Source organism: Prionailurus viverrinus, chromosome C1 (genome assembly GCF_022837055.1).
Source record: "Prionailurus viverrinus isolate Anna chromosome C1, UM_Priviv_1.0, whole genome shotgun sequence".
Lineage (NCBI taxonomy): Eukaryota > Metazoa > Chordata > Mammalia > Carnivora > Felidae > Prionailurus > Prionailurus viverrinus.
This window is the reverse complement of record NC_062568.1, coordinates 34,190,576-34,216,616: the sequence shown is the minus strand read 5'-3', so window position 1 is coordinate 34,216,616 and position 26,041 is coordinate 34,190,576. Positions and strand designations below refer to the sequence as shown.

Sequence of the window (26,041 nt, the reverse complement as noted above, 5' to 3'; positions counted from 1 at the left end):
TGTTATACTTTTTTTCTAAGTTTTTATTTGAATTCCAGTTAGTGAACATAACAGTGTAATATAAGTTTCAGGTGTACAATTTAGAGATTCAACACTTACACAGACATGAATGTAAGTTCTTGCAAAGTAATTCATTTTCAGAGTTTGATTATGCATGGATGTCTCAGAAAATCTAGGGTTTTACATTCTGTCATTTTGTTGGGCACAGAAGAGCACTGAGTATTTCTGAAGACTGGCTTAGAGTCTTGGGGAAATTCCCTGGCTGGATTTTCCTGCCGAGGTCAGTAGACCATTGTTACTTCTTCCAATCCTGTGCTATAATCTGTTTTCTCCTAACTCACAGTACAAAATCATGGCCATTTAAATCATTACATTAAGTATTCTTTTTTAGAAATACCTCCCCTTTTGCCAAGATAGGAAAAAAATATGCTTTCCTGTTATTTGCACCTGAATCACAATAAAAAATAGACAGTCTCCAAATAGTACACCTTATCAGGAAAAAAATCTGCACTTTTGACATGGAATAGGAAGCATTTTATTCTGAATGTACAACAGCTTCTTTGTGGGGGCTAAACAACGTTGACTAAAAAAAAACTGCTCCAGGGGCGCCTGGGTGGCGCAGTCGGTTAAGCGTCCGACTTCAGCCAGGTCACGATCTCTCGGTCCGGGAGTTCGAGCCCCGCGTCAGGCTCTGGGCTGATGGCTCAGAGCCTGGAGCCTGTTTCCGATTCTGTGTCTCCCTCTCTCTCTGCCCCTCCCCCGTTCATGCTCTGTCTCTCTCTGTCCCAAAAATAAATAAACGTTGAAAAAAAAAATGAAAAAAAAAAAAACTGCTCCCAAATTCATATGTAATTTTAGGAGTTATAATTACTGATGGACTATTTTTACAAAGTTACATGTTTAAATTTTCACTCTCATAAATCACTTTAACCCTTAAGACGTAAATATAATTACATTCCTAGATGCAGTTTAGTGCCATGGAAGGATGAGAAGTTTGAAGTTGAACAGACTGGGGTTTGAATTCTAGATCTACCACCCAGCTGTGTGATTTGGAGTTATTAAAACTCCCTGAGACTCCATTTCTCACCTATAAAATGAGAATATCATTTGTCTCAGAAGGATCCAAAGAATTAAATGAAGAATTAAAGAATTAAATCAAGTAACAGAAGCGTGTTTAATATCATGCCTGGCTCACACTGTTTGACCAATAAATAAGGGATGTATTGTTAGCTACATTTCATTACCATCAAAAAGATTTGCTCTAGTTGCCTTCATTAAATTGCCAAAAGATAATCATGACTCATGGAAATGACAAAATAACAAAGAGATAATCAAGCAGGTGTCTGGCCACGTGCCTTTTTAGACGGGGAATGCAAAGGGGCTCAATTATAAGAATATCAGTTTTAGGACAGAGATATGGTACTGGCTCAGAGTTTATGACTCTTGTTATTACAAATGCTAGATATATGGGGGGAAGTCATCTAATTAATCTTTGTACCCAAACACGTTTTTAACATAACAAACTATTTCAGAATTGCATTTAATATAATTCTTGTTAATGTAGTTCTTGTTGTATCTCCCTTACACTGGAACCTCAACTTGGAGGCCTCAAGGAAGATGTTTAGCTTTTTTTTTTTAATGTTTTATTTATTTTTGAGAGAGAGAGAGAGAGAGAGAGAGAGAGAGAGACAGAGTATGAGCTGGGCAGGGGCAGAGAGAGAGGGAGACAGAATCCACAAAGCAGACTCCAGGCTCTGAGCTGTCAGCACAGAGCCCGATGCGGGGCTCGAACCCATGAACCACGAGATCATGACCAGAGCCGAAGTCGGATACTCAACCAAATGAGCCACCCAGGCGTCCCAAAGACATTTAACTTAAAAAAAATTAAACTAGCATACTAAAAGATAGTCCTAGAATGGTTTAAAAGATAGTCCTAGGATAGTCCTGTGTACCAGTATAGAATTATTCAATGAAGACTTTATCTCTGTTCTAGGGAAATGAGAAGAAGCAGAGAAGTAAAATATGTTTTGAATATAATTATATGCCGGGCTTTGTATTTAGATGAATAACATTGATTATCCCATTAGACTAAAAGATAATGCTTCATTAAATGAAATATAAAATTTTTCATTTCTTTGGTGACCGACATGGCTGAGCATCTTTCTCCAAGTTAGCTTGCTTGTAACATTTCCTATTTTGTGACCTACATGTTCATCTCCTTGGCCTGTTTATCTTTTCAAGTGTTCTTTTTTTTTTTTTTTTTTTTTTTTGAGAGAGAGAGAGAGAGAGGGAGGGAGGGAAAGAGGGAAGGAAAGAGAGAGAGAGAGGGAGGGAGGGAGGGAAAGAGGGAAGGAAAGAGAGAGAGAGAGAGAGAGAGAGAGAGAGAGAGAGGGAAGGAGAGAGAGAGAATGAGCAGAAGAGCAGCAGAAAGAGGGGAAGAGAGAGAATCCCAAGCAGGCTCTGCACCTGTCCCCACCCGGGGCTCCATCTCATGAACTGTGATATCACAACCTGAGCCCAGTCAGATGCTCAACTGATTGAGCCACCCAGGCATCTGGTATTAGCCAATTTTAAGTGCAGTTCTGTAGCATTAAGTACATCGACAGTGTTTTGCAACTATCACTACCACCCATCTCTGAAATTTTAAAATCTTTCCAAGCTGAAACTATACTATTGAACACCAACTCCAATCCTCTCTTACCCCTGCAACCACAACTCTATTTTCTATGTATTTCACTATAGTAGGTACCTTTTGTCACTGGAATCATTGTCCCTTATGATGGGCTTATTTCACTGAGCATAATAATGTCTTCCAGGCCCATATTATAGCATGGATCAGAACTTCCTTTTTTTTTTTTTTTTTTTGAGGTTGAATAATACTCCATTGCAGGTATATACTGCATTTTGTTAATCCATTCATCCACTGATGGGCAAGGGTTGTTTCCATCTTTTAGCTATTAAAAAAAATGTTGTTATGTACATTGGTGTGCGAGTATCTTGTCAAGTCCCTGCTTTTAATTCTTTTTGTGTATATACCCAGGAATGGAATTGCTGGATCATATAGCAATTCTATTGTAAATTTTTTTTAATTAAAAAAAATTCTTTTAAAATGTTTATTTATTGTTGAGGGAGAGAGGGAGAGAGAGAGACAGAGAGAGACAGAGAGAGAGAGTTCAAGCAGGAAGGGGAAGAGAAAGAGGGAGACACAGAATCCAAAGCAGGCTCCAGGCTCTGAGCTGTCAGCACAGAGCCCAACACAGGGCTGGAACTCACAAACCATGAAATCATGACCTGAGCTGAAGTCAGAAGCTCAACTGACTGAGTCACCCAGGTGCCCCTCTATTGTAAATTTTTTTTAAGAACTGCCATACTGTTTTCCACAATGGCTACATCATTCTACATTCCTATCAGCAGTGAACAAGGGTTCCAATTTGTGTACATCCTTATCAATATTTATTACCATTATTATTTTTATAACAGCCATCCTCTGAGTGTGAAGTCCATTTTGTCATTTAAAGCTTTAGGATTTCTTATTGATTGGCATAAACAGTACAAAATAAAGAGATTAACTCTTGTATTATCTCCGGCTAATCTCTTCAGCCATTCACTTTTTAATTTAGTTATGCCTTTTATTTACAGAACAATGTAAACCTGGCTCTTTGTTATCCATTTCTGATACATTGTCATTCTGTCTTCAGTGTATTGATAAGAAGGATGTTGAAAAAGTGATCATTATTGCTTACACCTAGTAGGAGTTTTTTGTTGTCTATGCTTTTCTTTTGGTAGTGCTGGTGTATTAAAGAGTGCTATAGATCAACTTTGGGGACAACTTTTCTCAAAAGAGTAGCTCATAGTTGTAATCTTGAATAGATACGTGTGAACTCATTTTCATGAATTGAGTCATTTTGGGTGAATTAGGAAATAAAAATAGTTCAAGATGAGCCATTTGCTAGCTAAGTAATAATCCCTAATTAATGGTTTATTTGCTTAGGACAGGGCATGACTATCAGTGTAATTTATCACACCCTAGTTAAGCCTGTTCCTTCCCTCTTGACACCAAATATTTTCCCTTAACTAGAGGCTAGTTTTAGTTAATTAAGAATTAACAGAATGGTCACATACATAGGAATAGGGATTCATAAATAGTAATGTTTAAAGTCCCCAGTTAAGTTCTTGCACATACTTAATTGCAGAATTTTAATTCACTGTGGGTCTGTGGCAGGCAAATTCTAAGATGACTCACCATGATCCAAGCCTTTGTATAATCCCCATCTTTCGAGCATGAGTGGGATTTGTAACTTGCAATCCATGGAATATGGCATAGATGAAGGTATACTGCAGATGTAATTAAAGCCAGGAGTTGATTTTAAGTTAAACAAAAGGGTGATTATCCTGGGTTGGCCTGACCTAATTAGGTGAGACCTTTAAAAAAGCATCAGGGGCGCCTGGGTGCCTCAGTCTGTTAAGCGTCCGACTTCAGCTCAGGTCACGATCTCGCGGTCCGTGAGTTCGAGCCCCGCGTCCGGCTCTGGGCTGATGGCTCAGAGCCTGGAGCCTGCTTCCGATTCTGTGTCTCCCTCTCTCTCTGCCCCTCCCCTGTTCATGCTCTGTCTCTCTCTGTCTCAAAAATAAATAAACGTTAAAAAAAATTAAAAATAAAAATAAAAATAAAAAAGCATCAGGGAGGTCAGAGACTCTCAATGTTGCTGGATTTAAAGAAGTCACCTGCCATGGATTCTATAGCTACAATTTTGCCAACAGCCTAAAAGAGCTTGGAAGCAGGTCCAGTTGAGCCTCCAGATGAGAATGCATTCCAGCCAATACCCTGATTTCAGTCTTGTGAGATGCTGAGCAGAAGACCCAGCTAAGCCTTGCGTGAACTCCTGATCCGCAGAAAAGTGATATAATTGTGTGTTGGTTTAAGGTGCTAAGTTTGTGCTAATTGGTGATGCAGCAATAGAAAATGACTGCAGGTCTCAAGGTAGTAGAACAGTCCAAGGAAAGGAGGTAAGTGTGATGAATGTAATACAGTAGAATCACCCTATCAAGGATAGGCAGGGGGCACAGCTGAGAGTAAACAGATGTCCTTCCACTCCCCCGGTACCTGAGCAGAGAAACAGGAACTCGGCATGTCTCTCTCTCTGCAGTTTCTGTAGTATCTTTGCAGATACTATGGTATCTTATCCAGTAAATCTATAAGTCTGAATGGTTTTTTTTACGCCTGAGTACTCTTCTCTCTAAAGACTCAGATCTCAACACAAAGGGAAGGACTGGACAACTTTTTTTGATCCTCTTCAGTCATAAGACACAATCACCATTACTGATCCATAATCTAAGATGATCACTGCTTCCGAAATTATATCTAGTTGTATAACATATGGTTACCATAAAAGAACTTTCCCTCTGAATAAACTAAATAGCTTCTCTAGAAAATGCTTCACGAGGATGGAAAGTATATATACTGTGGATGGGGAAACTTCAGAAAGATTAAGTGGTTTTCCCAAGGTCAAAGTTGAGTCAGTGGCCAAATCAAAAATAGGACCCCAACCTAGGGGAAGTCCAAGATGAAACCGAAAACAGGAATGTTCATGGGCTCTGTTCTTTCATTTTTTGAAGTCTGAGTGTTAATTTTATCCTACTCCTGACTGTGAAGTGTTAGTTCACAGACCACATACATTACAGGACATCCTACTTGAACATCATATTAGATTACATACATTTTGATGACAAGGCTTAGCCAAATGAAGCTTCAAATATTTTTTAAATGAATGACTCAAACACAATATGCAGTAGCTCTGGGGAAAATGGTCTGCATTAGGTCAGTCCAGAAAACCTTGGGAGATACCGGGGGATTTTTAGGCTCAGTTCAAACCATCAGTCCTATCTCAGGCTTACCAGAAAGCAGAGGTACGTTAAGGGACACATTGAAGTGCATCAGAATCACCCAAGAAGCCTGTTTACCTTGGAGATCTTTGGCTCCACCCCCTAAGATTCTAATTCAGAAAGTTTAGGGTGGGCCTAGGGATCTGTATTTTAACAATCACTACAAGTGAGTCCGATGCAGGTGGTCTCCACTACTGGACAGACATCAAGTGGATGAGAAATAAGATATCGACATTGGCTATCTACATCAGCATTTTGTATGCCTGCAAAAATTTCAAAACTCCTTATAAACAAGACAGCATTGCTAATAAGGAAATTGAGGAATAGTGTGGTTAAATAAATTGCCCAATATTTACCATCAACCTGCAGTATGAGCCAAGAAGAGGAAAAGCAAAACAAAACAAAACACAATCCTCTGAGGCTTTTCACACTCCTCCCTCTCCCGCCCCATTCCATGTCCTAAGAAAACTCTAGCAGAAAATAACAGGAGGGCTCTTAGACTATGTTGACATTGGCAGCAAAAGCACATCCAGTTATTCAGTCTCAATAAAAGGACATTTTTCAAATCTTTCAAAGCCAGCTACACTAAGGCTATAATGAGTTTACCTCATTTTAATCTATGCAGCCAGAACCACTCAAGGAGGGCAGGTCTGAACCCATCTTTGGGAAATCGTGCAGCCATCAATATAAAGAAGACTTAAAGCCCTCCAGACATCTGGTATGACTTAATCTCTTGGTGCTTTCTGTATTCTTCAAACGTTAACCAGGTCACATGCTTACTCTCTCTTCTTTCCTATAGATAGACAAGTCAATTATCTAAATCCAGTGAGCCCAAAGTATCACAATCCCCTCTAAATTTTCACAGTAAATTAATGAATTTCTCCTCTCTCTCTCTCTCTCTTTCACTGTGTGTGTGTGTGTGTGTGTGTGTGTGTGTGTGTGTGTACTTATTAATTGATACCCCATTTTCCCAGAACTGATTTTTTGGTAGCTTTAGGACTCAAAATGTAAGACAAATAAGAAATTACAAACAGGATTTTAAATTAAAAGAGAAAATGAGGGACAGAGAGAGAGGGAGAAAGAGAAGGAGAAAATCATGGATCTCATTTTATCAAGTAGGTGTAGTCCTAGAAACAAAATATATTTGAATCTAATAAATCCTTTGTACTTGCATTATTATTTAGAAAGTGCTTTACTCATACTCTCTTTTTTCCAATCGGCAGTGGTGCATAATCCTTCAGATTTGTCTCCTTGTTCCTATTCCCACCTCTTTATCAAGTAATTAATAAGTCAAAAGGCATTCTGGAAAATTCCTAAGGAACCTTGGAACATATTACTTGTTAATGTCTAGATTCCTTTGAAAATGTGAGTATTCCTGACCTAAATTACCTTTCAAGGCCACATTTTGCCTCTGTGAGTGTCCACAGGCTTTCCCCTAAGGGAATCAGGTGTGCCTGCAGTTCTGGTTGTCAGGGCTGCTGAGGGCAGGGCCAGAGTGGGCCTGTAGTTGGGCTGTGGAGTACGCAAAGGGGGGGTTTCCTCCAGGCTTTCCGGGGCCTCTAATTCAGGGCTCAATGACTCTTCAGGCAGCATCCAAGGCTGTTTCCCTGTAAAACCTCTTATACTATTTCTCCCCCTGAAGATGCCATATTCTGAAAGCTTGTCCTCCCCACACAAAGTACCGTGATGAATAAAGATTTTTCAATTTACACAACATTTCATTTATTCCTTCATTCACTGAACAATTACTTACTGAGTTCCTACTGCATGCCAGGCATTGACCTGTCCCCTGGTAGATGAGGAAGTAAAGTCTGGCCTCTGCCCACAAGGAGAATTTACAACCTGGCATCAAAATATGCAAGCAAATCGGAGGCCCTAAAGCTTGTGCCGTCTGTGCTCTGCACTAGGGGATCTGGCTGGGTGAGTGGGCACTAAAATCCAGCCTACCTTTGCCTATGCTCACCAAACCATGAGCCCTAACTCAGGGCTGCATTTCTCCACAAGGCTACAAGACACAGTTGTCTAATTAATCCAAAAGATCCAGATGAGCTATTAGTGGCCCTGCACACAAACAATTTTAATACAAGGAGTTGCAAGTCTGCTCCGCAGAGTCAGGAAAGGCTTTAAGTGGATACTGTTTGTGCCAAGCCTTGAAGGATTTGTAGGCGTATAGGGTTTTTCTGGATAAACAACAAGGAGAAGGATGTTCTTAGCAGACTGCCCGGAAGTATGGGGAAACAATGCATCATCAGGAAACTCGAGAAGTAAAAGTACTTGAGTGACAGCGGCCAAGACTAGACCATAAGCCAGTTGGGGAGGCAGGACCACATCAGGAAGTGAGGTGTGTTCATGCAAAGACCTTTCCCATTTATTCCATAGAGGAAAGGTAGCCGGTGACTAAGTATGGGGAGTAAGATGGCAGAGGTACCATTAAACAAAGCAAGAAATATAGGAAATGGGTGGGGGAATAGACGATGAGTTCAGAGCTTGTAATCAGCATGAAAATTCAAAGTTACCAATCACACAGAATGATAAAATTCAATTAAAGTAATCCAGTGATTGTTTTGTTAGCCTAGATAGATTTATAAACACAAATAAAGGTAAAACTTGTTAGGATTTTTAAAATATTCATAATTTCTGTAATATCCCCATTAATATCTTCTTAGACCATGAGATTTATAACAGGAATTCCTAAGACTAGTTCACAAATATTTGTGTAATCCATGGTGACACAGAATAATCCCTGACCTTCACCAGGTGTTCAATAAACGTGAATCAAGGGAGGGAATTCTGGCCTTTACTACCCCCACTACTCATTTGTCATATCCCATCTGGTGGCCAATGATGTTGGTTACCTGTTCATTTAAATGTCTATTACTTCCTTCACTGTTAAGGTCCACATGGACAGAGATCAATTTATATCTACCACAAGGTTTTGCATACAATAAATGCATAATGAGTATCAAAAGGCTTTTTTAGAGGAAGTCTCTCTGCTAATAATGCCTTCCAAAGTTTCAATAGGACACCTTGGTTAAAATGTACCTGGATTTATAAATACAGTGTGGAATGTCCCCATAGTGGGGATTCCTGCATCTGGGGATGATCGGCGGAAGAAACTTCAACCTATGCACTGTGAGCTTCTTCACCTGTAAATGAAGAAGACTACACACTTGTTAAATGTAAGAATTTAAAGCTGTAGAAGAAAACTCAGTAGGGAACAGTTCCAGGACGAAAACTCTTGGAAGTCCAAGCAAAATATAAATATCCTGAGTGGATGTAGCATATTTCTTGCCCACCCAAAGATATACCATGCCAGCTCTGAGGGCTAGATATTAGGAACAACAGTAATAATGGCTAAATCTAGGGGCACCTGGGTGGTGAAGTCATCTAAGTGTCCGACTCTTGGTTTTGGCTCCGGTCATTATCTCATGGTTCATGAGATTGAATCCCACATTGTGCTCCATGCTGACAGCACGGGGCCTGCTTGGGCTTCTTTCTCTCCCTCTCTCTCTGCCCCTCCCCTGCTCTCTCTCTCTCAAAATAAATAAACTTCAAAAAAAATAATGGCTACATTTATTGGATGATGTAGTAGGCCTCATTTTAAGCACTTTGCATGTGTTACCTCAGTTCATCCTCAAGACAACTTTGTGATGTAATTACTGGTATGTATCTCAATTGTTCAGATGAGGATACAGAGATACAAAAGTGACTCTGGCATATCGCATCTGGAGTAGTCCACAGTCATACCCTAAGTTTAAGAATTCACTAAGAACAGGGCGCCTGGGTGGCTCAGTTGGCTAAGCGTCCGACTTCGGCTCAGGTCATGATCTCAGAGTCCATGAGTTCGAGGCCCGCGTCGGGATCTGTGCTGACGGCTCCGAGCCTGGACCCTGTTTCGGATTCTGTGTCTCCCTCTCTCTCTGCCCCTCCCCTGCTCATGCTCTGTCTCTCTCTGTCTCAAAAATAAATAAAAACATTTTTAAAAAATTATTAAAAAAAAAAGAATTCACTAAGAACAATATTCACTGAGTGCAAATTATATGCCAGGACTCAGCACTATAGGCAAAGCCACATTCAATTCCAACAAGGTCCTTGTTCTCACGGGCTTATATCCTAGAGGGAGAGACAGATAATCAACAAGTAAACCAATAACTAAACATAATGATTAAGTTGGGGTATGTCTAATGAAGGAAATAAAGTGTGACAGAGTGACAGGTGCACTGGGGGCACTAGCCTGGAGGGGCTTTCTGAGGAGAACAAGAATTTCTTGGCCTTTTTGTTGTTTTTGTTTTTGTTTTTTGGTAAATGTTTTCATAAGAATAAAAAGCAGAGTTTTAAAAATGAAAAAAGTTGTATCTTTAAAAAATATTTTTATTTTTTAAAGTTCTAGTCCACTAGAGAAACTGTCTCCCCGAGACACCCATTTCATAATTAATTCTTGCTTATTTCTTAATTTGGGTCAGCATTTCATTCATAATAATCTCCAGACACAGCCATTTTCAAAACGCTTCCCCCCCTTCAAAAAACCCACTACCCCTCCATCATTATTGCAGCTCTCCAAATCCTTTGTCCCATCATCCTACTTGGCAAGAACCTTCAGAGATGAACACATAAACTCCATACCATGCTGGGAGAGAGGATTTGCCCTGCATTTTCCAGGCTGGCATGTTAGCATCCTGTCTTTCAGAATGTTTCAGAGCAATTGCCATAAAGTGAATTGACTGTCTCGTAAGTACATCAGAGCACCAGGGGATAGGAAATCTACAGAAACTCAAAATACAGAACTAACTACCAACCGCAGAGCAGAGGAAGTGCAGTAATGTGTTCAGGCTATAAGCCTTTGCGGAGACACCCGTCTGCCTCCATCATTATTTATCATCTGCGTCTCTAGTTACTTCATTACCACAAGAGAGAAAAAAAGAGCCATGGACTCAACTTGTACTGGCTTCAGAAACAACCCTATATACTTTAATACACTTTTTGGCTCACAATGTAAGTAGTGCTACCACAAAGTGAGACTAGGAAATCTGAGAAAATAAGACTCAAATTTGCTTGCTTGAAAGGTTGAAAAGCCCTCCATCATCTGTGTCTAGAAAGGCTAAGATGCCCTCCCGTTTGCCAGAACTGCCCATCCTCATTCTGTACAGCCACTTCCAGCTCTCTAGGCTACAGTCTCTCATTTCTGAATGAGATGATGCCAGAATTTTTTTTAATTTTTTTACATTTATTTATTTTTGAGAAACAGAGTGAGACAAAGCGTGAGCAGGGGAGGGGCAGAGAGAGAAGGAGACACAGAATCTGAAGCAGGCTCCAGGCTCTGAGCAAGTGGTCAGCACAGAGCCTGACGTGGGACTCGAACTCACAAACTGTGAGATCATGACCTGAGCCGAAGTCGGACGCTGAACCGACTGAGCCACCCAGGTGCCCCATGCCAGAATTCTTATAGAATACATTTTGTAAGTAAGAAGAACACCCATCCATTTTGTCTCCAGTCAAAAGAGAGGTCCTACTTTACAGGTTAAACACTGTTTAACACTTTACAGGTTAAACACTGTCTCACTAACAGGAAAAAGAAATACATTGGGGTTGACCAGCATGAGACAGACCAGATCTTCAGTTCTGCAACTTAAACCTATCAGGAAATAGCTGGAAAAATGGCTTCAGTACATCCGTTTCAATGATAGGAGAAATGGCCTCAGTCATATAGAACAATCTCTTCAGACTACAGACAATCTTACAGATCTTTTTTTAACATTTAAGCAACACCCCACATTTCAAAGGATGACGCCAATGTTATCAGTCAAAAAAATCACTTCTGGAAAAATATATGGTCGTACATTGAAGTTCTTCTTGTTATATTTTTCCTCCAAGTGTACTTTCTCTGAGGAGCACATCTTCATAGTTATAGCAGTATGGTGGGCTTACGGAAGAGTCAGAATCAAGGGATAAAAAGAACAAAGGAAAGCTACTCTCTCTAAGGACTTTCAAATGCATTATCTTACTCACTTGTCACATCCTCTTTGAGCAGGGCATTGTTGTCCCTATTCTGCAGAGATGGATCAGGCCTCTTGCTTCGGAGCAGAAAGCCAGTATATCCTTGCGCTATGATCTGCACGCATGCCTCTCCAATAGATAAGCTCACTACCTGTGGAGCAGAATGGCTGAACAGCTATTTCTCCCTATCAGATCTAAAACGTTAGAACCTGTTATAGACAAGATACGAAAGTAGTCTGCTTGCCTGACGTGCTTCATATATCATCTGTATTTATGCATTTTTATAATCTGGGTAAAACTAGGAATCTAGAACCAACCTTAGGTCATAATGAAGAAAGGAAGAAACAACGTCTGTTGCCCAACTGTGTGTACGCAATGATAATGGAGAACACCATCACTTGTAATGAGTCAGCACACAAACTTCCTGGAACTCTCAGGGGGAAGTAGAAAGTGAACCAGCCTGACTCCCAAGATTTTCAGAAACCTCTCACTATAAGTTTTTGTTCAACCAAACCTAATATACCACCCTCTCCCTGGCCTTTTGCACATCAAGTGATCTTCTAGGTCCCAGAGTTAGCTGGTGGCAGAGGCAGGACTAGAACCCAGATCTTCTAACTCCCAACCCTGTGCTCCTTCCAATACACTACTGCCTGATATATTTTACAGATGATGGTGACAGAAATCATAATGGCAGCCACTACTAACTACTCAAGGCCAGGGTCAGCAGTAAATGTTTTACACGAATGATTGCATCGAATCCTCAGAATTACTGACCTACAAAGTAAATAAGGAAACAGAGGCTCAGAAAAATTAAGCAACTTCTCCAAGACTCAACTGCAGGTAAGCGACAGAGCTGGAATGCAGCCCAGTCTCTCTGAAGCTAGGTCTCAGGTCTACATCAAATTACCTTTCTCTGCTTACCATGTTTGGTGAAAATTGCAGTGATTAAATGTGAACAACTTATATATCTGCTTATTATTACAGTTTATTCCATCTACTTTACAAAAATAAATCTTTATAAAAAATAGATTTCAAGAGTAAAGTGGCACAATTAATCTGCCATTTCCTGCCTCCTTGATGCTAATCCTTGAGTTTTTCAGAATGGTGCAAAGCCTTAATCAGACAGTGTGAATCTGTTTTTGAGATACAAATATGTGTTTAAGGTGGGGGTGGGGGAGGGATGATTCAGGTATAAAGAAAATATTTCTTTAAATAATGAAATTACAGTCTCCCAAATCTGGAACATCAGGTATGCTGGCTAATACTTAGGGGTTTGGATGTAGTGCCTCTGTTCACAGATTGAAATATACTGAGGGTGACTGAGGAGGCTTACGCTGGCCCTGAGCTTGCACTGCTCATTGCCATCTGTATCTGTATTTTCAGTGCCCCTCTTGTCATGTGTTGATGCTTAGAAAATAATTATTAAGAAACAGTGTCTTGCAATCGCTAGGAAGAAAGTCTCGTTAACAGGTTTCTCAAAGTTACTTGTACTTAAAAAAAAAACTCAGGATGACATCCTGGGGTACCTAATACCACTGGGGAAGATCATTTAACCACCCCCCCCCCCAGATTGCAGCGGGTTTTTTTTAACGTTTATTTATTTATTTTGAGAAAGAGCATGTGAACGGGGGAGGGGCAGAGAGGGAGGGAGAGGGAGAATCCCAAGCGGGCTCTGCAATGTCAGAGCCCTATGAGGGGCTCCAATTCACAATCCTCGAGATTATGACCTAAGCCTAATCAAGAGACGCTCAACTGACTGAGCCGCCCAGGTGCCCCACAGTCTTATTATTAGTAAAATGAGAGGCAATCTGAAGTCTTTTTTTACCTCAAAAATACTGTATTGTTACTGCTGATTACATAAAGGAGTTCTAAAATCAACTCTCCTCCATTCCTCTTTTATTCATGTGTTCCCTCCTTTTCTTTTGTTTCAGTTCCAGTTCTCCATTCAACCCCAAACACCTATATTCACAACTACTACCTTACAGGCTCTTAAATTTATTAGCAGCAGCAAAGCAATTTTTTTTTCACTCCAGGGAAGTGCATTATCTTATTATGAATGAGAATCAATGCAGAGAGCATTCACATGGCACTAAGGCATGTATGATTTAAGTTAAAGAGGTATAGAGTACGTTGACATGATTTAATACTCTCTAGAAACCATAGTGGCAATTTTTAGTGACGGGATTCTAAATAGTTATTCATATATACTTAAAATGAGAGCTTCTGCGAACACCTAAGTCAGAGCCACAATCATAAGAAGCCACAGTGTGATGACCAACATTGTTTCACTAAAGCTAACAAATGCTTTGGTTATACAGCATTTTGTATTATAACAGAAGATATTTGCAAATGATATATCCAATAAGGGGTTAGTATCCAAAATATATAGAGAAATTATACAACTCAACACCCAAATCCCACAAATAATCCAATTAAAAATGGGCCAAGGACGTGAACAGATATTTTTCCAAAGAAGACATACAGATAGCCAACAGGCACATGAAAAGATGCTCTACATCACTAATCATCAAGGAAATGCAAATCAAAACCACAATGCAACATCCCCTATCACTTTCAGGATGGTTAAAATAAAAAAGACAAGAAATAATAAGTGTTGGCGAGGATGTGGAGAAAAAGGAATGAGGCCTTATGCACTGTTGGTAGAAATGTAACTTGGTGCAGCCACTATGGAAAACAGTTGGGAGGTTCTTCAAAGAATTAAAAATAAAAATACCATATGATCCAGTAATTCCACTACTAGATATTTACCCAAAGAAAATGAAAACACTAATTCAAAAAGATACTGCAGCATTATTTACAATAGCTAAGATACGGAGGCAACCCATATTGACTGATGAACGGATAAAGAATATGTGGTGCGTGTGCCTGTCACATGTGCCTGCACGCGCGCACGCGCGCACACACACACACCCACACACACACACAGAGGAATGTTGCACAGTCATACAAAACATGAGATCTTATCATTTGTAAAAACACAGATGAACCTAGAGTGTATTCTGTTAAGTGAAATAAGTCAGACAGAAAGCCAAATGATTTCACTTACATGTGGCATCTAAAAAACAAAACAAATGAGTAAACCAACAAAAGGCAGAAATAGACTCATAAAGAGAACAAACTTATAGTTGCCAGTGGGGAGGGGGAATGGGAGATAGTCAAAATGGGTGAAGGGGAGAAGGTGATACAGGCTTCCAGTTGTGGAATGAATAAGTTAGGCTAATAGAAGGCACAGCATAGGGAATACAGTCAATGATATTATAATAGTGATGTCTTGGGGCAGATAGTAGCTACACTTGCGGTGAACACAGCATAATGTATAGACTTGTCGAATCACTATTTTGTACACCTGAAACTAATGTAACATCATGTGTAAATTATACTTCAATAAAAAAAGAGAAAAAGATATGTATGCATGCATTTTAAGGATGCCCAGTAAGATCTTTTACTCCTCCATTTTGAAAGGTAATCAAAGATAAATTCATTCTAAATTTTTAAGCCTTTTTCCACTCTCCCAAACTTTTAATATAAAAACAGTAATTAATCAATACACGCATAACTTAAAGGTCTCTCTCTCCTGGAACATCTGTCGTGACAGTACAGAAGTGTTGTTTTTTTATTTTACCTGGGAAGAGCAGTGATTTTCCCCCATTTCTCCACACAGAATCTTCTTGGGCCATTACTCCCTCGGAGAGAAGCAAATCCTTCATAAGGAATGCTGGATGTGCCCGTGACAAACTATCAACCAAAGAAAACAGAAGGATAAAGTGAAACCAAGAGGCTAGCTGCTGACAAACGCATGGTATCATTCATGTGCAGGGCTCTCAGGGAAGAACAGCAGGTTGCTCACTGGTGGGAAAGCCTGAAGACAAAACTCCATGGGTGTGGAAAAACCCAACACAAGAATTCTGACAAAGATCTGGGGAACACTAAGGAAAGACAGTGCATTATAAAAGAAAAGGAGATCCAGAGGGTCTTAGTAGATAAAGCATCCTGTACGGCTAGCCAGCTCAGTAGACTAAACTGGGTGTATTTCCCATTATAGATAAATAAAGTAGGTATATCAATCAGCCTAAGTCTACTTGGCATCAGTCCCTGATCAACTTGAGGTAAATAAATGAGGACCAGATCCTTGATCCAAAGGAGTTAAGACCCAATCTACTTGTAAGGCTCAGCCTAAGCATTCAGAAGGCTTGTTCCCGATATTTCTTTGGCTGCGATCAACCACCAAATGCCCATGTAACTATGAACACCACAAGAAAATAATGAGTTAGTTTTCCCAGTATCCTTGAACTTCACTGTTATCTCAAGTTTGTGGAAAGTTACATGGAAGAAAAGAAAAGATTCTTTTTCAAAGACCTGGTCACTTCCTAAGAGACTAAAGGTCATTTTCTATTGCTAGAGGTGCTGCCCTGCAGAGTGCCCCCGGGATCTCATGTTGAAGGGACCAAGTTGCCCTGAAGGCAGCTGTTTTTCTTGGGATTCTTGGACTGGAGTTGGTATTTCCTCAAAATTCTAATGAGATGCTTGGACATGGCTGGGGATGTTCTGCATAGTGATGGAGCCACAGAACATGCAATCAGAAGAGTCTGAAACAATGTATCCCACATTTGCAGGCAAACATGGGGTGTGTTTACTGAGTACTTAGAAATTATTAAACATAAGCAATTCCAATAATAATTATATTAATGCATTAAAAAATTAACTAATGGCATCTTACCTGTAACAACCTGAGTCGCTGTTCATTGTTGAATCTTTCCACTGCAGCCCAGAACCACCGAATTACAATATGATTGTCATGATATCCTATTAAACCAATCAGGAAAGCCCACATTACTTTGACTTTTCTATGTTAAGATGACATGACACCATGACGTGTCGACAAAAGACCCCCAGACATAAATCATCATCTTGGATTCTTTAAAGGTTGTTTATCATTTAAGGCTAGGGAATAACACTGTAAATACAATCACATGAGTGTCAAAAGTCAAAGACAATACTCAATGAAACTAGGAGGTCTCTGTTTCCATTTAGTGGTCAGTAAACAAAACTGGTGGAGAGAAAAACAACAAAGTTGTCATTTTAACCATACCATTTCTGAAAAAGATCATTGCTGTTACTGGAAATACCTCTTTTGGTCATTCATTTAAGAAATAATTTTCAAGTATCACTATGCCAAGCACTGTACTAAGCTTGGGGGTAACAGTGGCAAAGAAAACAGACCCTTACAGGGCTTCTGGTAAAGGAGAGACATGTTAATCAAATAAGTATACAAGTAAATACTTAATTGCAAACTATTTTAAAACTACATATAATGTTTATATTTTTAAATCAACTTACTTTTTATTAATAAAAAGGAATTTGTAATTTTATTACTCTATTTCCTTCAACTAATAAATCGCAAATAACCACGAACCTAAATGTTACTTTTATTCCATAGCTTAGTAGAATTTAATAAAATGTCAAAAGTATCATCCCCGGGAGGATTAAGGCAGTACGTGTGGATCCCAAAATCTTTCATCGGAGAAAAATTAAGTTGAGAGAAGATTAAGGTACAATTGGTGATTCAAACCAATTAACTCATGTGCTCGAGGTACACAAAGCCACTCTCATTCCGAGTCAGCACAAGTAAGTCCAACATACAAGGTGGGTAAAAAACGATTTGAATTTGAATTTTTGCTCACAGGTTACAGTGGTTGTAGCATTTGGGGGAAATTTTGCCTTAGCGTTTACCATTTGATCAGTGATGCTTAGTGCGCTTTGGACAAGAAAGGGATCCAAGTGAAAGGTAAATATATTTATACTGGACACGGTGTTATACAGGCTCCATGTCCATTTGGCAGAAACTAGCTATTTGGTGCTGAGCAAATCGTTTTCTCATCTATAAAATAAGCACAGTGGCTCTTTATAGCTCTTCTGATCTTATGAATCAGGCCCCTTTCTGCTTCTCCTTTGCTGTTTGTGCCAAACCTTCTGGAGGAGGAGGACAGCAAGTGTCTCTTCATATTCTCTACAAACAGCTGCCTAATGACCACATGGCAGGTGGCAGAGCTGCCTCTTCATCCAGTGCCAGCTAGTTGGGTCAGCAAACAGCTGGGTATCTCACCATCTCCCTGCCTCCCCACCCGGAGCACTCTCTTCCCAAGCATTTCACTTGGAAAGATTTACAATAACCATGGAAATAGGGACTTGAGTAGACATACACAGTGAATAAAGCTTACAATACGTAAAGATGAATATGGCTGATCTGATTAGCAGTGTTGCTATTAGAATCTGCCCGGGGCGGAGCGGGGGGGGGGGGGGGGGGCGGGGGGCTAATGGCATTTATGGTAAGATTTTTAAGTTATGTAGCATGCTGGAGAAAATTGTGTTCTAGGTGGTAAAAAGAGCTTGGTTAACAAAGTTACAATAACCAAGGCCACATATGGGTTACACATGGGGCCAGTTGGAAAAGATGCATCGTAGCAATTGGGTTTCAGAAATAGCAGCAAGAGAGACTGCAATTTAATACTGCCTTTCAGAGAAAATGGGCACGCACGGCCAGCCCACGGCAACAGCGATGAGTTGGAAGAGCCACAAACAGGCAAGAACAAAAGCAATCCAGCAAATGTTAAGGTTATTTTTTTTTTTTACTCCAAACTTAAAAAAAAAATTTTTTTTTAACCTTTTGTTTCAATTTACAGATAACTGAAGATAGAGATGTTCAGCTCTCAGTGTATTCTGCTAAGTGGTTAATTCAGGGACTTAAAGTTTGTAGTTTTTACTCTCCAAGTTCAGAACTGCTGCTAGCCTTACATTCTGAGTTAAAAACCAAAAGCCAAAATCACAACAAAAAGCAACTGCTATTTGTCGTGACTTTCTGAAGACTATCACACTGCAATAAATTTCAGAAAAGGTATTCTCTCTTTGCTTAAAATTATGGGATAAAACTTCAACTCTGGATCACCATCAGGTCCCTTTCAAAGTCTATTAACTCAGTGAGGAGATTTCAATGGCTTCAGTCCCAACTGCTAGTGGACAATTTATAGTGATCTACAGAAATGCCACTTCTAAAGCTTCCCAGGCAGTGAACTGTCATACGATGCAGGTTTTAACTAATCTTACAGTAGTTTCCTTTTCAGCTGAACTTCATGCTTGAGTTTAGAAGGGTCTGTTCAATAAGCTTCTTGAATTTTGAGAACCAGGTCTTATTCCATTTATGTGTTTCAACCGTGAATTACGACTGGTAGGTCGTTCAGTGAAATGCAGAAAAACTGCCTTTGCTCTATTGGGAAGCTTAGAGGGTGTGTCGCTTCAAGTTTTAGAATGGAGGGAGAAGAGGTGGAGTTTGACCAGGTGGATGTGAGTTCCTAGGTGCTTCACTAACAACACCATAAAACAATTAATTAGTGTTCTTATGGTCACATTTCTTCACCAACAATTAACAGTTATGACATCCTCAGATGGTGTGTAAACAGTCCTTCCTCCACTTGATGGATGAGGTAACTAGGAAAAGAAGGGAATGTACCTTGCCCAAGGTCTCAGAGGAGACTGTGGCAAACCTATGATTATAATACAGAGTGCCTTGCCTGTCCTGGATTCAGGCTGGCATGCTAACCATTTGCTTCCCCTGAATATGAAACGTAAAAGTTCAGCCATCTTTAAATCACATTTCACCTCCTCTGTATTCTGTGTTGTTTCTCCAGTCACTCAGGTCGATTTCAGCTGTGCCCGCGATGACGAGTTCCAGTTCTCTTGCATCAAAAACAGACACCAGCCTGGCATCCACCACCTGTGGAGTAAAAAGAATGCAGGGCATGGCTTGCGAGTCAGGAGAAATCTCAGCTATAATTAAGCCTCATCAGAAAAGGAGGGCACAAGGAATTTTAGGAATAGGACGGAAGTGCTCTGTGTAGGCACTCTGAAGAATGCAATGCTCTCGACAAATATATTTTTAAGACAAGATGGATGAGCTTCTCCTCAACAGAATTTTCATTTTAAGACTGACCACTGATAAATCCAGTTTGTTTTTCTCTTTTAAAAAGATCTAGTGCTCCTCCAAAGGAAGTCACATGGAGTATTTGTCACAACTCATTCAAACCCTAAGATACAATCACTTCACATAGCAAGCATGAGACGTGATCACCCGTATCAAAGCATGAGTAAGACGTATGACTTCACTGTTATTAGTGGTCATTAAGTCATGAAATGCTACTTGAATTCATCATTTTATTTCAAAGATCTCTTGTAAGGGGGCATGGAGCTTTTTTGTGTTCTTGAAACACATACAAAATATATTGGAGTTTTTAAATTGAAAGTGCAATAACAAATAAAAGAAAAATGGAAATATCGCACACAAATAAAGCACCAGAAGATGGACTGTGGTATCATAGATAGCAGCCTGCAAAACCCCACTCCCTCTGATTGTCTTTACCTCATAGAAGCCACGCACTAAACTCTCTGTTTGCTGAACAACACCCCTCTCAATCCGCCATTTCACCATCCTCTCGATGTACTCCTTCTTGTTCTTCTCTGTGACCGGGATATTGGCACCCCCTGGTTTTAATTCTCGTTCGGTAATCTGAGATTAAAAAACAAAACAAAACACTGAACATAAAGAAATACTCTTGATGTTAGAAGAACACTGCTACCAATGAGCCGAAATCACCCAGCTACCTGTCTTTGCCCTGGCCACGGCGGGAGGGGGGTTTCCACAGCAGTGGGGGAGGTGCAACATGGAGCCCACACACACACCGGTGCTCAGTAAAAACTAGGCATTGAGCTGATGTCTAAAAGCCTCAGTGGTTAAAAATCTATATATTGTGAGTGCTGGAGGTTAAATTTTAAATCCTGACTAAACTAGTAAGTCTTTTAAATGAAAATAAATTAGCTCCAGGTTCTGCCCCACTGCTATTGGAATGTTTGGCAAAAACATATTTTCACAAATTCCATTAGGGTTCAGAATCAACTACATATCAAAAGCCAATATTTAAGTAAAGATTTGCCTTAAGGAAGCAGAATTACATTTAAGTGAATGTTACATTGAGAACTTCTTTTCCAAAACACGAAATACAGAAGACCATAAATGTGTAAATAAGAATATTACTTAACATAAATGTGTAAATAAGAATATTACTTATGAAACAGTATATAATTTTTGAAAGAAATGTTTTTAACCAACAACCATGTTTTCAAACCTTCACCAAAACATTATTTCATCCCTCAGCTTCAAAACATTTTCCTCTCTTAAACATGAATGAGAGTTAAGTACAAATGCCAATTAAATAATTTAATATTCAACTCTGGGGTAGCATGGACTTTGAAAAGCTGTATTTTATACAAGGCAATTCTAAAATTTTATGTGGATATTTTAGTTGGGAATAAAAAGAAGATTGCTTATAATACACAAGTAGTTACCACAATCTGTAAATTAGACCATCCTACTCTGCTGTTGGTATTAAAATAATCTTTGTAGCCAAAATTATTATAACTGTATATAAACAGGGGTTGAAACCACCCAACAAGCCACAAATAAGTACGCATATGAATTAATTCTTCATCAACCAACAGCCTTTAATTACCACGCTAAGTCACCGGGGATTCACATACACAGACCTGCCCAAAAACTTCTTCATTCACAGTGAATGTCAGGTCCAGGATGTCATGGATATCATTGTCTTTCATCCACTGCAGGCTCTGGTGGAACTCTTCATCAAGGTATTCTAGATCACTCAGGTCACACAGACTAAGATGATAAACAGATAGAAGCAGATATGTAGGGATGACTGTTAGGAAAACCCCCCAGACACAGGAAAGAAACTAAGAATTGAAGACAAGAACAAGGTCAACAAAATAGGCAGTGATTTCTGGAATGTTCTCAGTCAAACTCAGTAACCAAAGCAGCTAAATAATAAAAAAAAAAAAATACGCTATACGATGTAAAAATCCTGGATATATAAAATGCCTTAAATCAACCAGCCTGTCCGAGTGGCTGCCATTTGCCTAGTCATTCACGACTAATGCCAGAGCAGGAACTGGAACTCAGGTGTTCACAGCCTGAGTCCCATATTCTTTTGGCTACGTTATACCACCTTAAAACACTGTTCTCATAATTAGATATTTTTGGTGTGTTTCTATACTGTACTTTAACTTTGTTATTTTTTTCAAAGACTAGATTGAGTGATCCACATTCACATACATCTCCTTTTTCTTCATGGTTCTTGTTCTTTCCAGGTTTCTGAAAACAGCAAGCTATGGAATCTCTCTACAATTATAATAGTTTTCCATACTTCTTTCCTCTTTTTTCATTGTGGAGAGAGGATCTGCATACAATGGAGTTACTGTTACATAGCCCAGTTTTAAGGTGGTAACAACTGATTTGCTTTTGTTGTTTTGAATTTTCCCCCCATCAGCCCAATTTCAGAGGTCATTTTGTTTGGTTCAGTATAAACATTTATTAGCCATCAAGGATGTGCCAGACATCTTAACAGCTACTTGATAAACAGTTACTGCCCTCAGGGGCTAATGGTCTAGTTGGGGAGACAGGCACACAAATAGGTCAATTAATATAAGGTGATGATGATAGCCTAGGCTGGGTAACACTTAAAATTTGTGTATTTCTTACATGAATGTTACACTCCAATTAAAAACAACGATAAGGTAGATACAGGGAGCTCTCATAGCAAGAATGCGGGACTTCAATCTGGAGATTCAGGAAAGTCTTTTGGAGTAGGTAATACCTACATCAAAATTTGTAGGCTGTTTAAAAGATAGAGAAGTAAAGGGAAATGGATGAAAAGAAGGAGACGGGGGAAAAGAAAGGGAGGAGAGAACAACATTAACAAAGCACAAGGTCATGGAATATGCAAAATACTCAAGCATACTGGTAGTATCAGAGAGTTAACCACAAGACATAACATCCAGAGAAGGCTAGGAAGGTAGCTGGGACCAGGCCTTGAATATCATTCTAAGGAGCGTGGTGCTTTGGAACTACTGAAATATTTTAGGACAGGAAATGACATGATCAGATGTGAGATGCGATTTTAAATAGTTCTCTGGAGATTGTAGTATAGAGGATTACTTAAAATGGGGGTGGGGAGAGGAGTGGTTCTCATCAGATGGTGGAGGCAATTAGTAGACCACTACAGTAATCTGGCCAAAATAAGATAAGAGTTTTATTTTGCTATTAAGGGTGGACAGGAGAAGATGAATTTAAGAATTATTTAAGGGGTAAACATGGGCATTAGTAAGTGGTATCATCAGGGGTATAAAGAAGGCTATCAAAATAGGGGTACCAAATGAACTCATGTTGCAAGCCAGCTCTGATTAACTGCCAGTCTTGAGGACTATAAGTGGAAAAAATTCCTGAGGCCAAAATGAATTCAGTGGGGAAAAGTATGATAAATGATTTGTGAACCACAGCATGGCAGTGGAATGGGTGGTAGGGAAGAGCAGAATCTGTGCTGTGTATCTGCCATCCCTGTGTGAGGGTGACTCCCGGTTTCTGACCAGTGACCTGAGAATCCTGGCACCATGGACTGTGACTAGGCACATGGGAGAAGGTACACTTTTAGGTTGAGGAAATTGAGGAGTTTAGTGGTCACCATGTTGATTTTGAGATGCCTAGGAGACATGCACGTGGAGACACTCAGTGGAATGTTGACCACATGAGCCTCTAACTCAAAGAGTAAGACTAAGGGTGCAGATGTGAGCCAGTAGGAGAAGAGACAGGTGTAGACATTTCGCCATGACAGCACATAGAGAGGGAAAAGCAGGAGGGGGGAGAGGCAAGAATGGAAGATCCAGGAACACCGAAATTTAAGGGGAAGTCAGAGGAGAAGCCCATGAAAGAGACATAAAAATAAAAGGGGAACTGGGAGAGAATAGTGTCAGGGACACCAGTGGAGGAAAGACACAAAGTAAGTGGGTGGGGTTCGGGGTTGGAGTGGTCAACAGTATCAAAAGCAGTAGGATGATACAGTAAGATGAGGACTAAAGGATATTCTTTAAAAGCTTCTAAGGGTTGCTGGTGGCAAGGAAGCCAGGCTAAAGTGTGTTGAGGGCACATCAGCACAGACCACTCTTTTAGGAAGCTTATAGGAGAAGATGAGAAAAGGCAATGAAATGGGAAGGTGCAAATCGGACGGGGGAACCCGAGAGGCAAATGGACAGTGCCCAGTTGCCCAGGGTTTCATCTGCCCAGACACCAAAAGGGAGGAAAGCAAAAAGTCTTCCTACTGACCCTCTTAAGAGCCCATTAGAAATGCTTGCTTTTCATTTGAAGTCTAGGCTTCCATTTTACAGAAAGCAGGCACAAGGCCTGTCAGGGAATAAGCTGGACAGAACCCAGCAATCATTCTGTGCTTTCTCCTTGCAAGTTTGAGCTACTACCCCACCAGACAGTTGCCTTCTCCTGTTTAGCCTTGTAAATGACTACTGATTACAGGACAGAAACTGTTTGCTCTACATTTTACAATAATTGCAATCTTTCATTGTGGCAACAATGAAGAAAAAGTTCTGTGAATGCTAAATTCTCATCTGCCATAATAAATTACTATCTTGCATATAGGGAAGTCTCAAGAAAAATAAGGGACTGCCCACCTCCAGCAAACAAACAAAAAATAAGACAAAAACAAAACAAAAGGAGAATGAAAACTTGGACCAAGAGTAAGCAGTTGAAGTCTGCATTAAGCAATATATAAAATGCTTCTCATAAAGGATAGGGGGCTGTGAGTCACCAAGACTAACCCACAACTATTCTATTAATAATCGGCATTAATACCACAGGAATTCCAGAGCTGTATTTGAAGTACAATTGTTTTGAAGAAACATGTGTTGCAACAAATGAGAATAAATTTTCTAGAACAAAGCAAAACTAAGACTTTAGGGGCAAGACAGAAATACAGGGTTGGGGAAAACACAGTGACCATATTTCAAACTGTTTTAGCTTCAGACATCTAAGCAGATACATGACACTGACAAAAGGCCCTTTTTTAATAAAAGAAATATTACATTCTTACATATTAATTGCACAAGCAACAAAAATACTCTTACATTCTGAGAAGAGCTTTATAAAAGGGCCGTGTGAAGAAAGCATCCAACAAATACTGGTGTATTAGCGCAAGACCAAGAATCCTACCACTGAATCGGAACCTGCGAAGAAAAAGCACAAGACAGCTTACACGTCATGAGGCAGTTTCTAAATTGTTCTATCTGACTTCTAGAAAGCCTTTCTGCTCTAATCATCTAAGTTTGTCCAGGACTGATCGTTTACTGGGTCCGTGAGAGTTTGTGTGCATTGTAGCCTGTGTCTTCATTAGGCAAATATTCACATTTACTTGAAAAAAATCTGTTTCACTCTGTTAATAATTCCTTCACCTCATGTTAATAATGTCTACCATGTAGCACCCCACATGGTCAACACGAATTCCCCATGTGCAGGTCAGTGAAATTTCCCCAAGCCATTTCTCAGAGATGACAGACTGAGACCAGCGGTGGTGGGGAAAATGCTGTCCCTTTCTAGTTTGCTTGCAAGAATATTTGCAGAATTTCTCTAATACAAACCCACTAGCAATCCCCTCTTGAGGAAAAGCCCAATCTCAAAGTGAGAAAGTTCCTATACCTGGTCTCTCTCAAACTGCACTCCGGATGGTAATTGTCACGATCCAAGAATTATGCATGTGGACCTTTGGGGGAGTTTCCTCATGGGACATTCTGTTCTCTAAAATTTCAAGGCTCAATCCTATTCTGAATCACTTTGGAAACTTTACTAAATACATCAGTCATGATTGGATTTGCTGAGATGTACACTTATTTTCTCTTTCAGAAAGGGATCCAAAAGTGTACATCCACACTGAAGTCCATACAGTCCATCTGTGATTTTAGTTTTAGACAGCCATTTTAAGATGAATGTCCAGCAGCTTTGTTTTCTTTATTTCCACCTAAGGTAGCATAACTGTAATAGCTACAGTTAAGAGGACTCCAAATTGTAACTAAATGGAGTTAATTTGAAGAATAAGTCCTAAAAGTTAATGCCCTCCACCCACCAATATTAACCTTCATGACTCAAAGAGAATTTTTCCATGAGTCTTACTTACTTCTTTTTGGTTGTTGTTACTATAAATAAAGAGGAACAAGCAAATAGGGGTTATAGAGTATTTAAAGTGTA

At 39.7% G+C, this 26,041-nt stretch overlaps 1 protein-coding gene across 2 annotated transcripts in view; it reads right to left on the bottom strand.

Moving 5' to 3' along the window:
• The window catches only part of HECW2 (HECT, C2 and WW domain containing E3 ubiquitin protein ligase 2), a 266,445-nt gene that overhangs the window by 37,486 nt on the left and 202,918 nt on the right, over positions 1-26,041 (bottom strand). For both annotated transcript variants that reach the window (XM_047869633.1, XM_047869634.1), the window contains exons 22-27: positions 24,928-25,026; positions 21,490-21,619; positions 20,309-20,455; positions 19,552-19,666; positions 16,616-16,701; positions 15,521-15,633 (exon numbers count right to left, since the gene is read on the bottom strand). In XM_047869633.1, the coding sequence (XP_047725589.1) occupies positions 15,521-15,633; positions 16,616-16,701; positions 19,552-19,666; positions 20,309-20,455; positions 21,490-21,619; positions 24,928-25,026 (690 nt within the window). The remainder of the gene's footprint in view (positions 1-15,520; positions 15,634-16,615; positions 16,702-19,551; positions 19,667-20,308; positions 20,456-21,489; positions 21,620-24,927; positions 25,027-26,041) is intronic.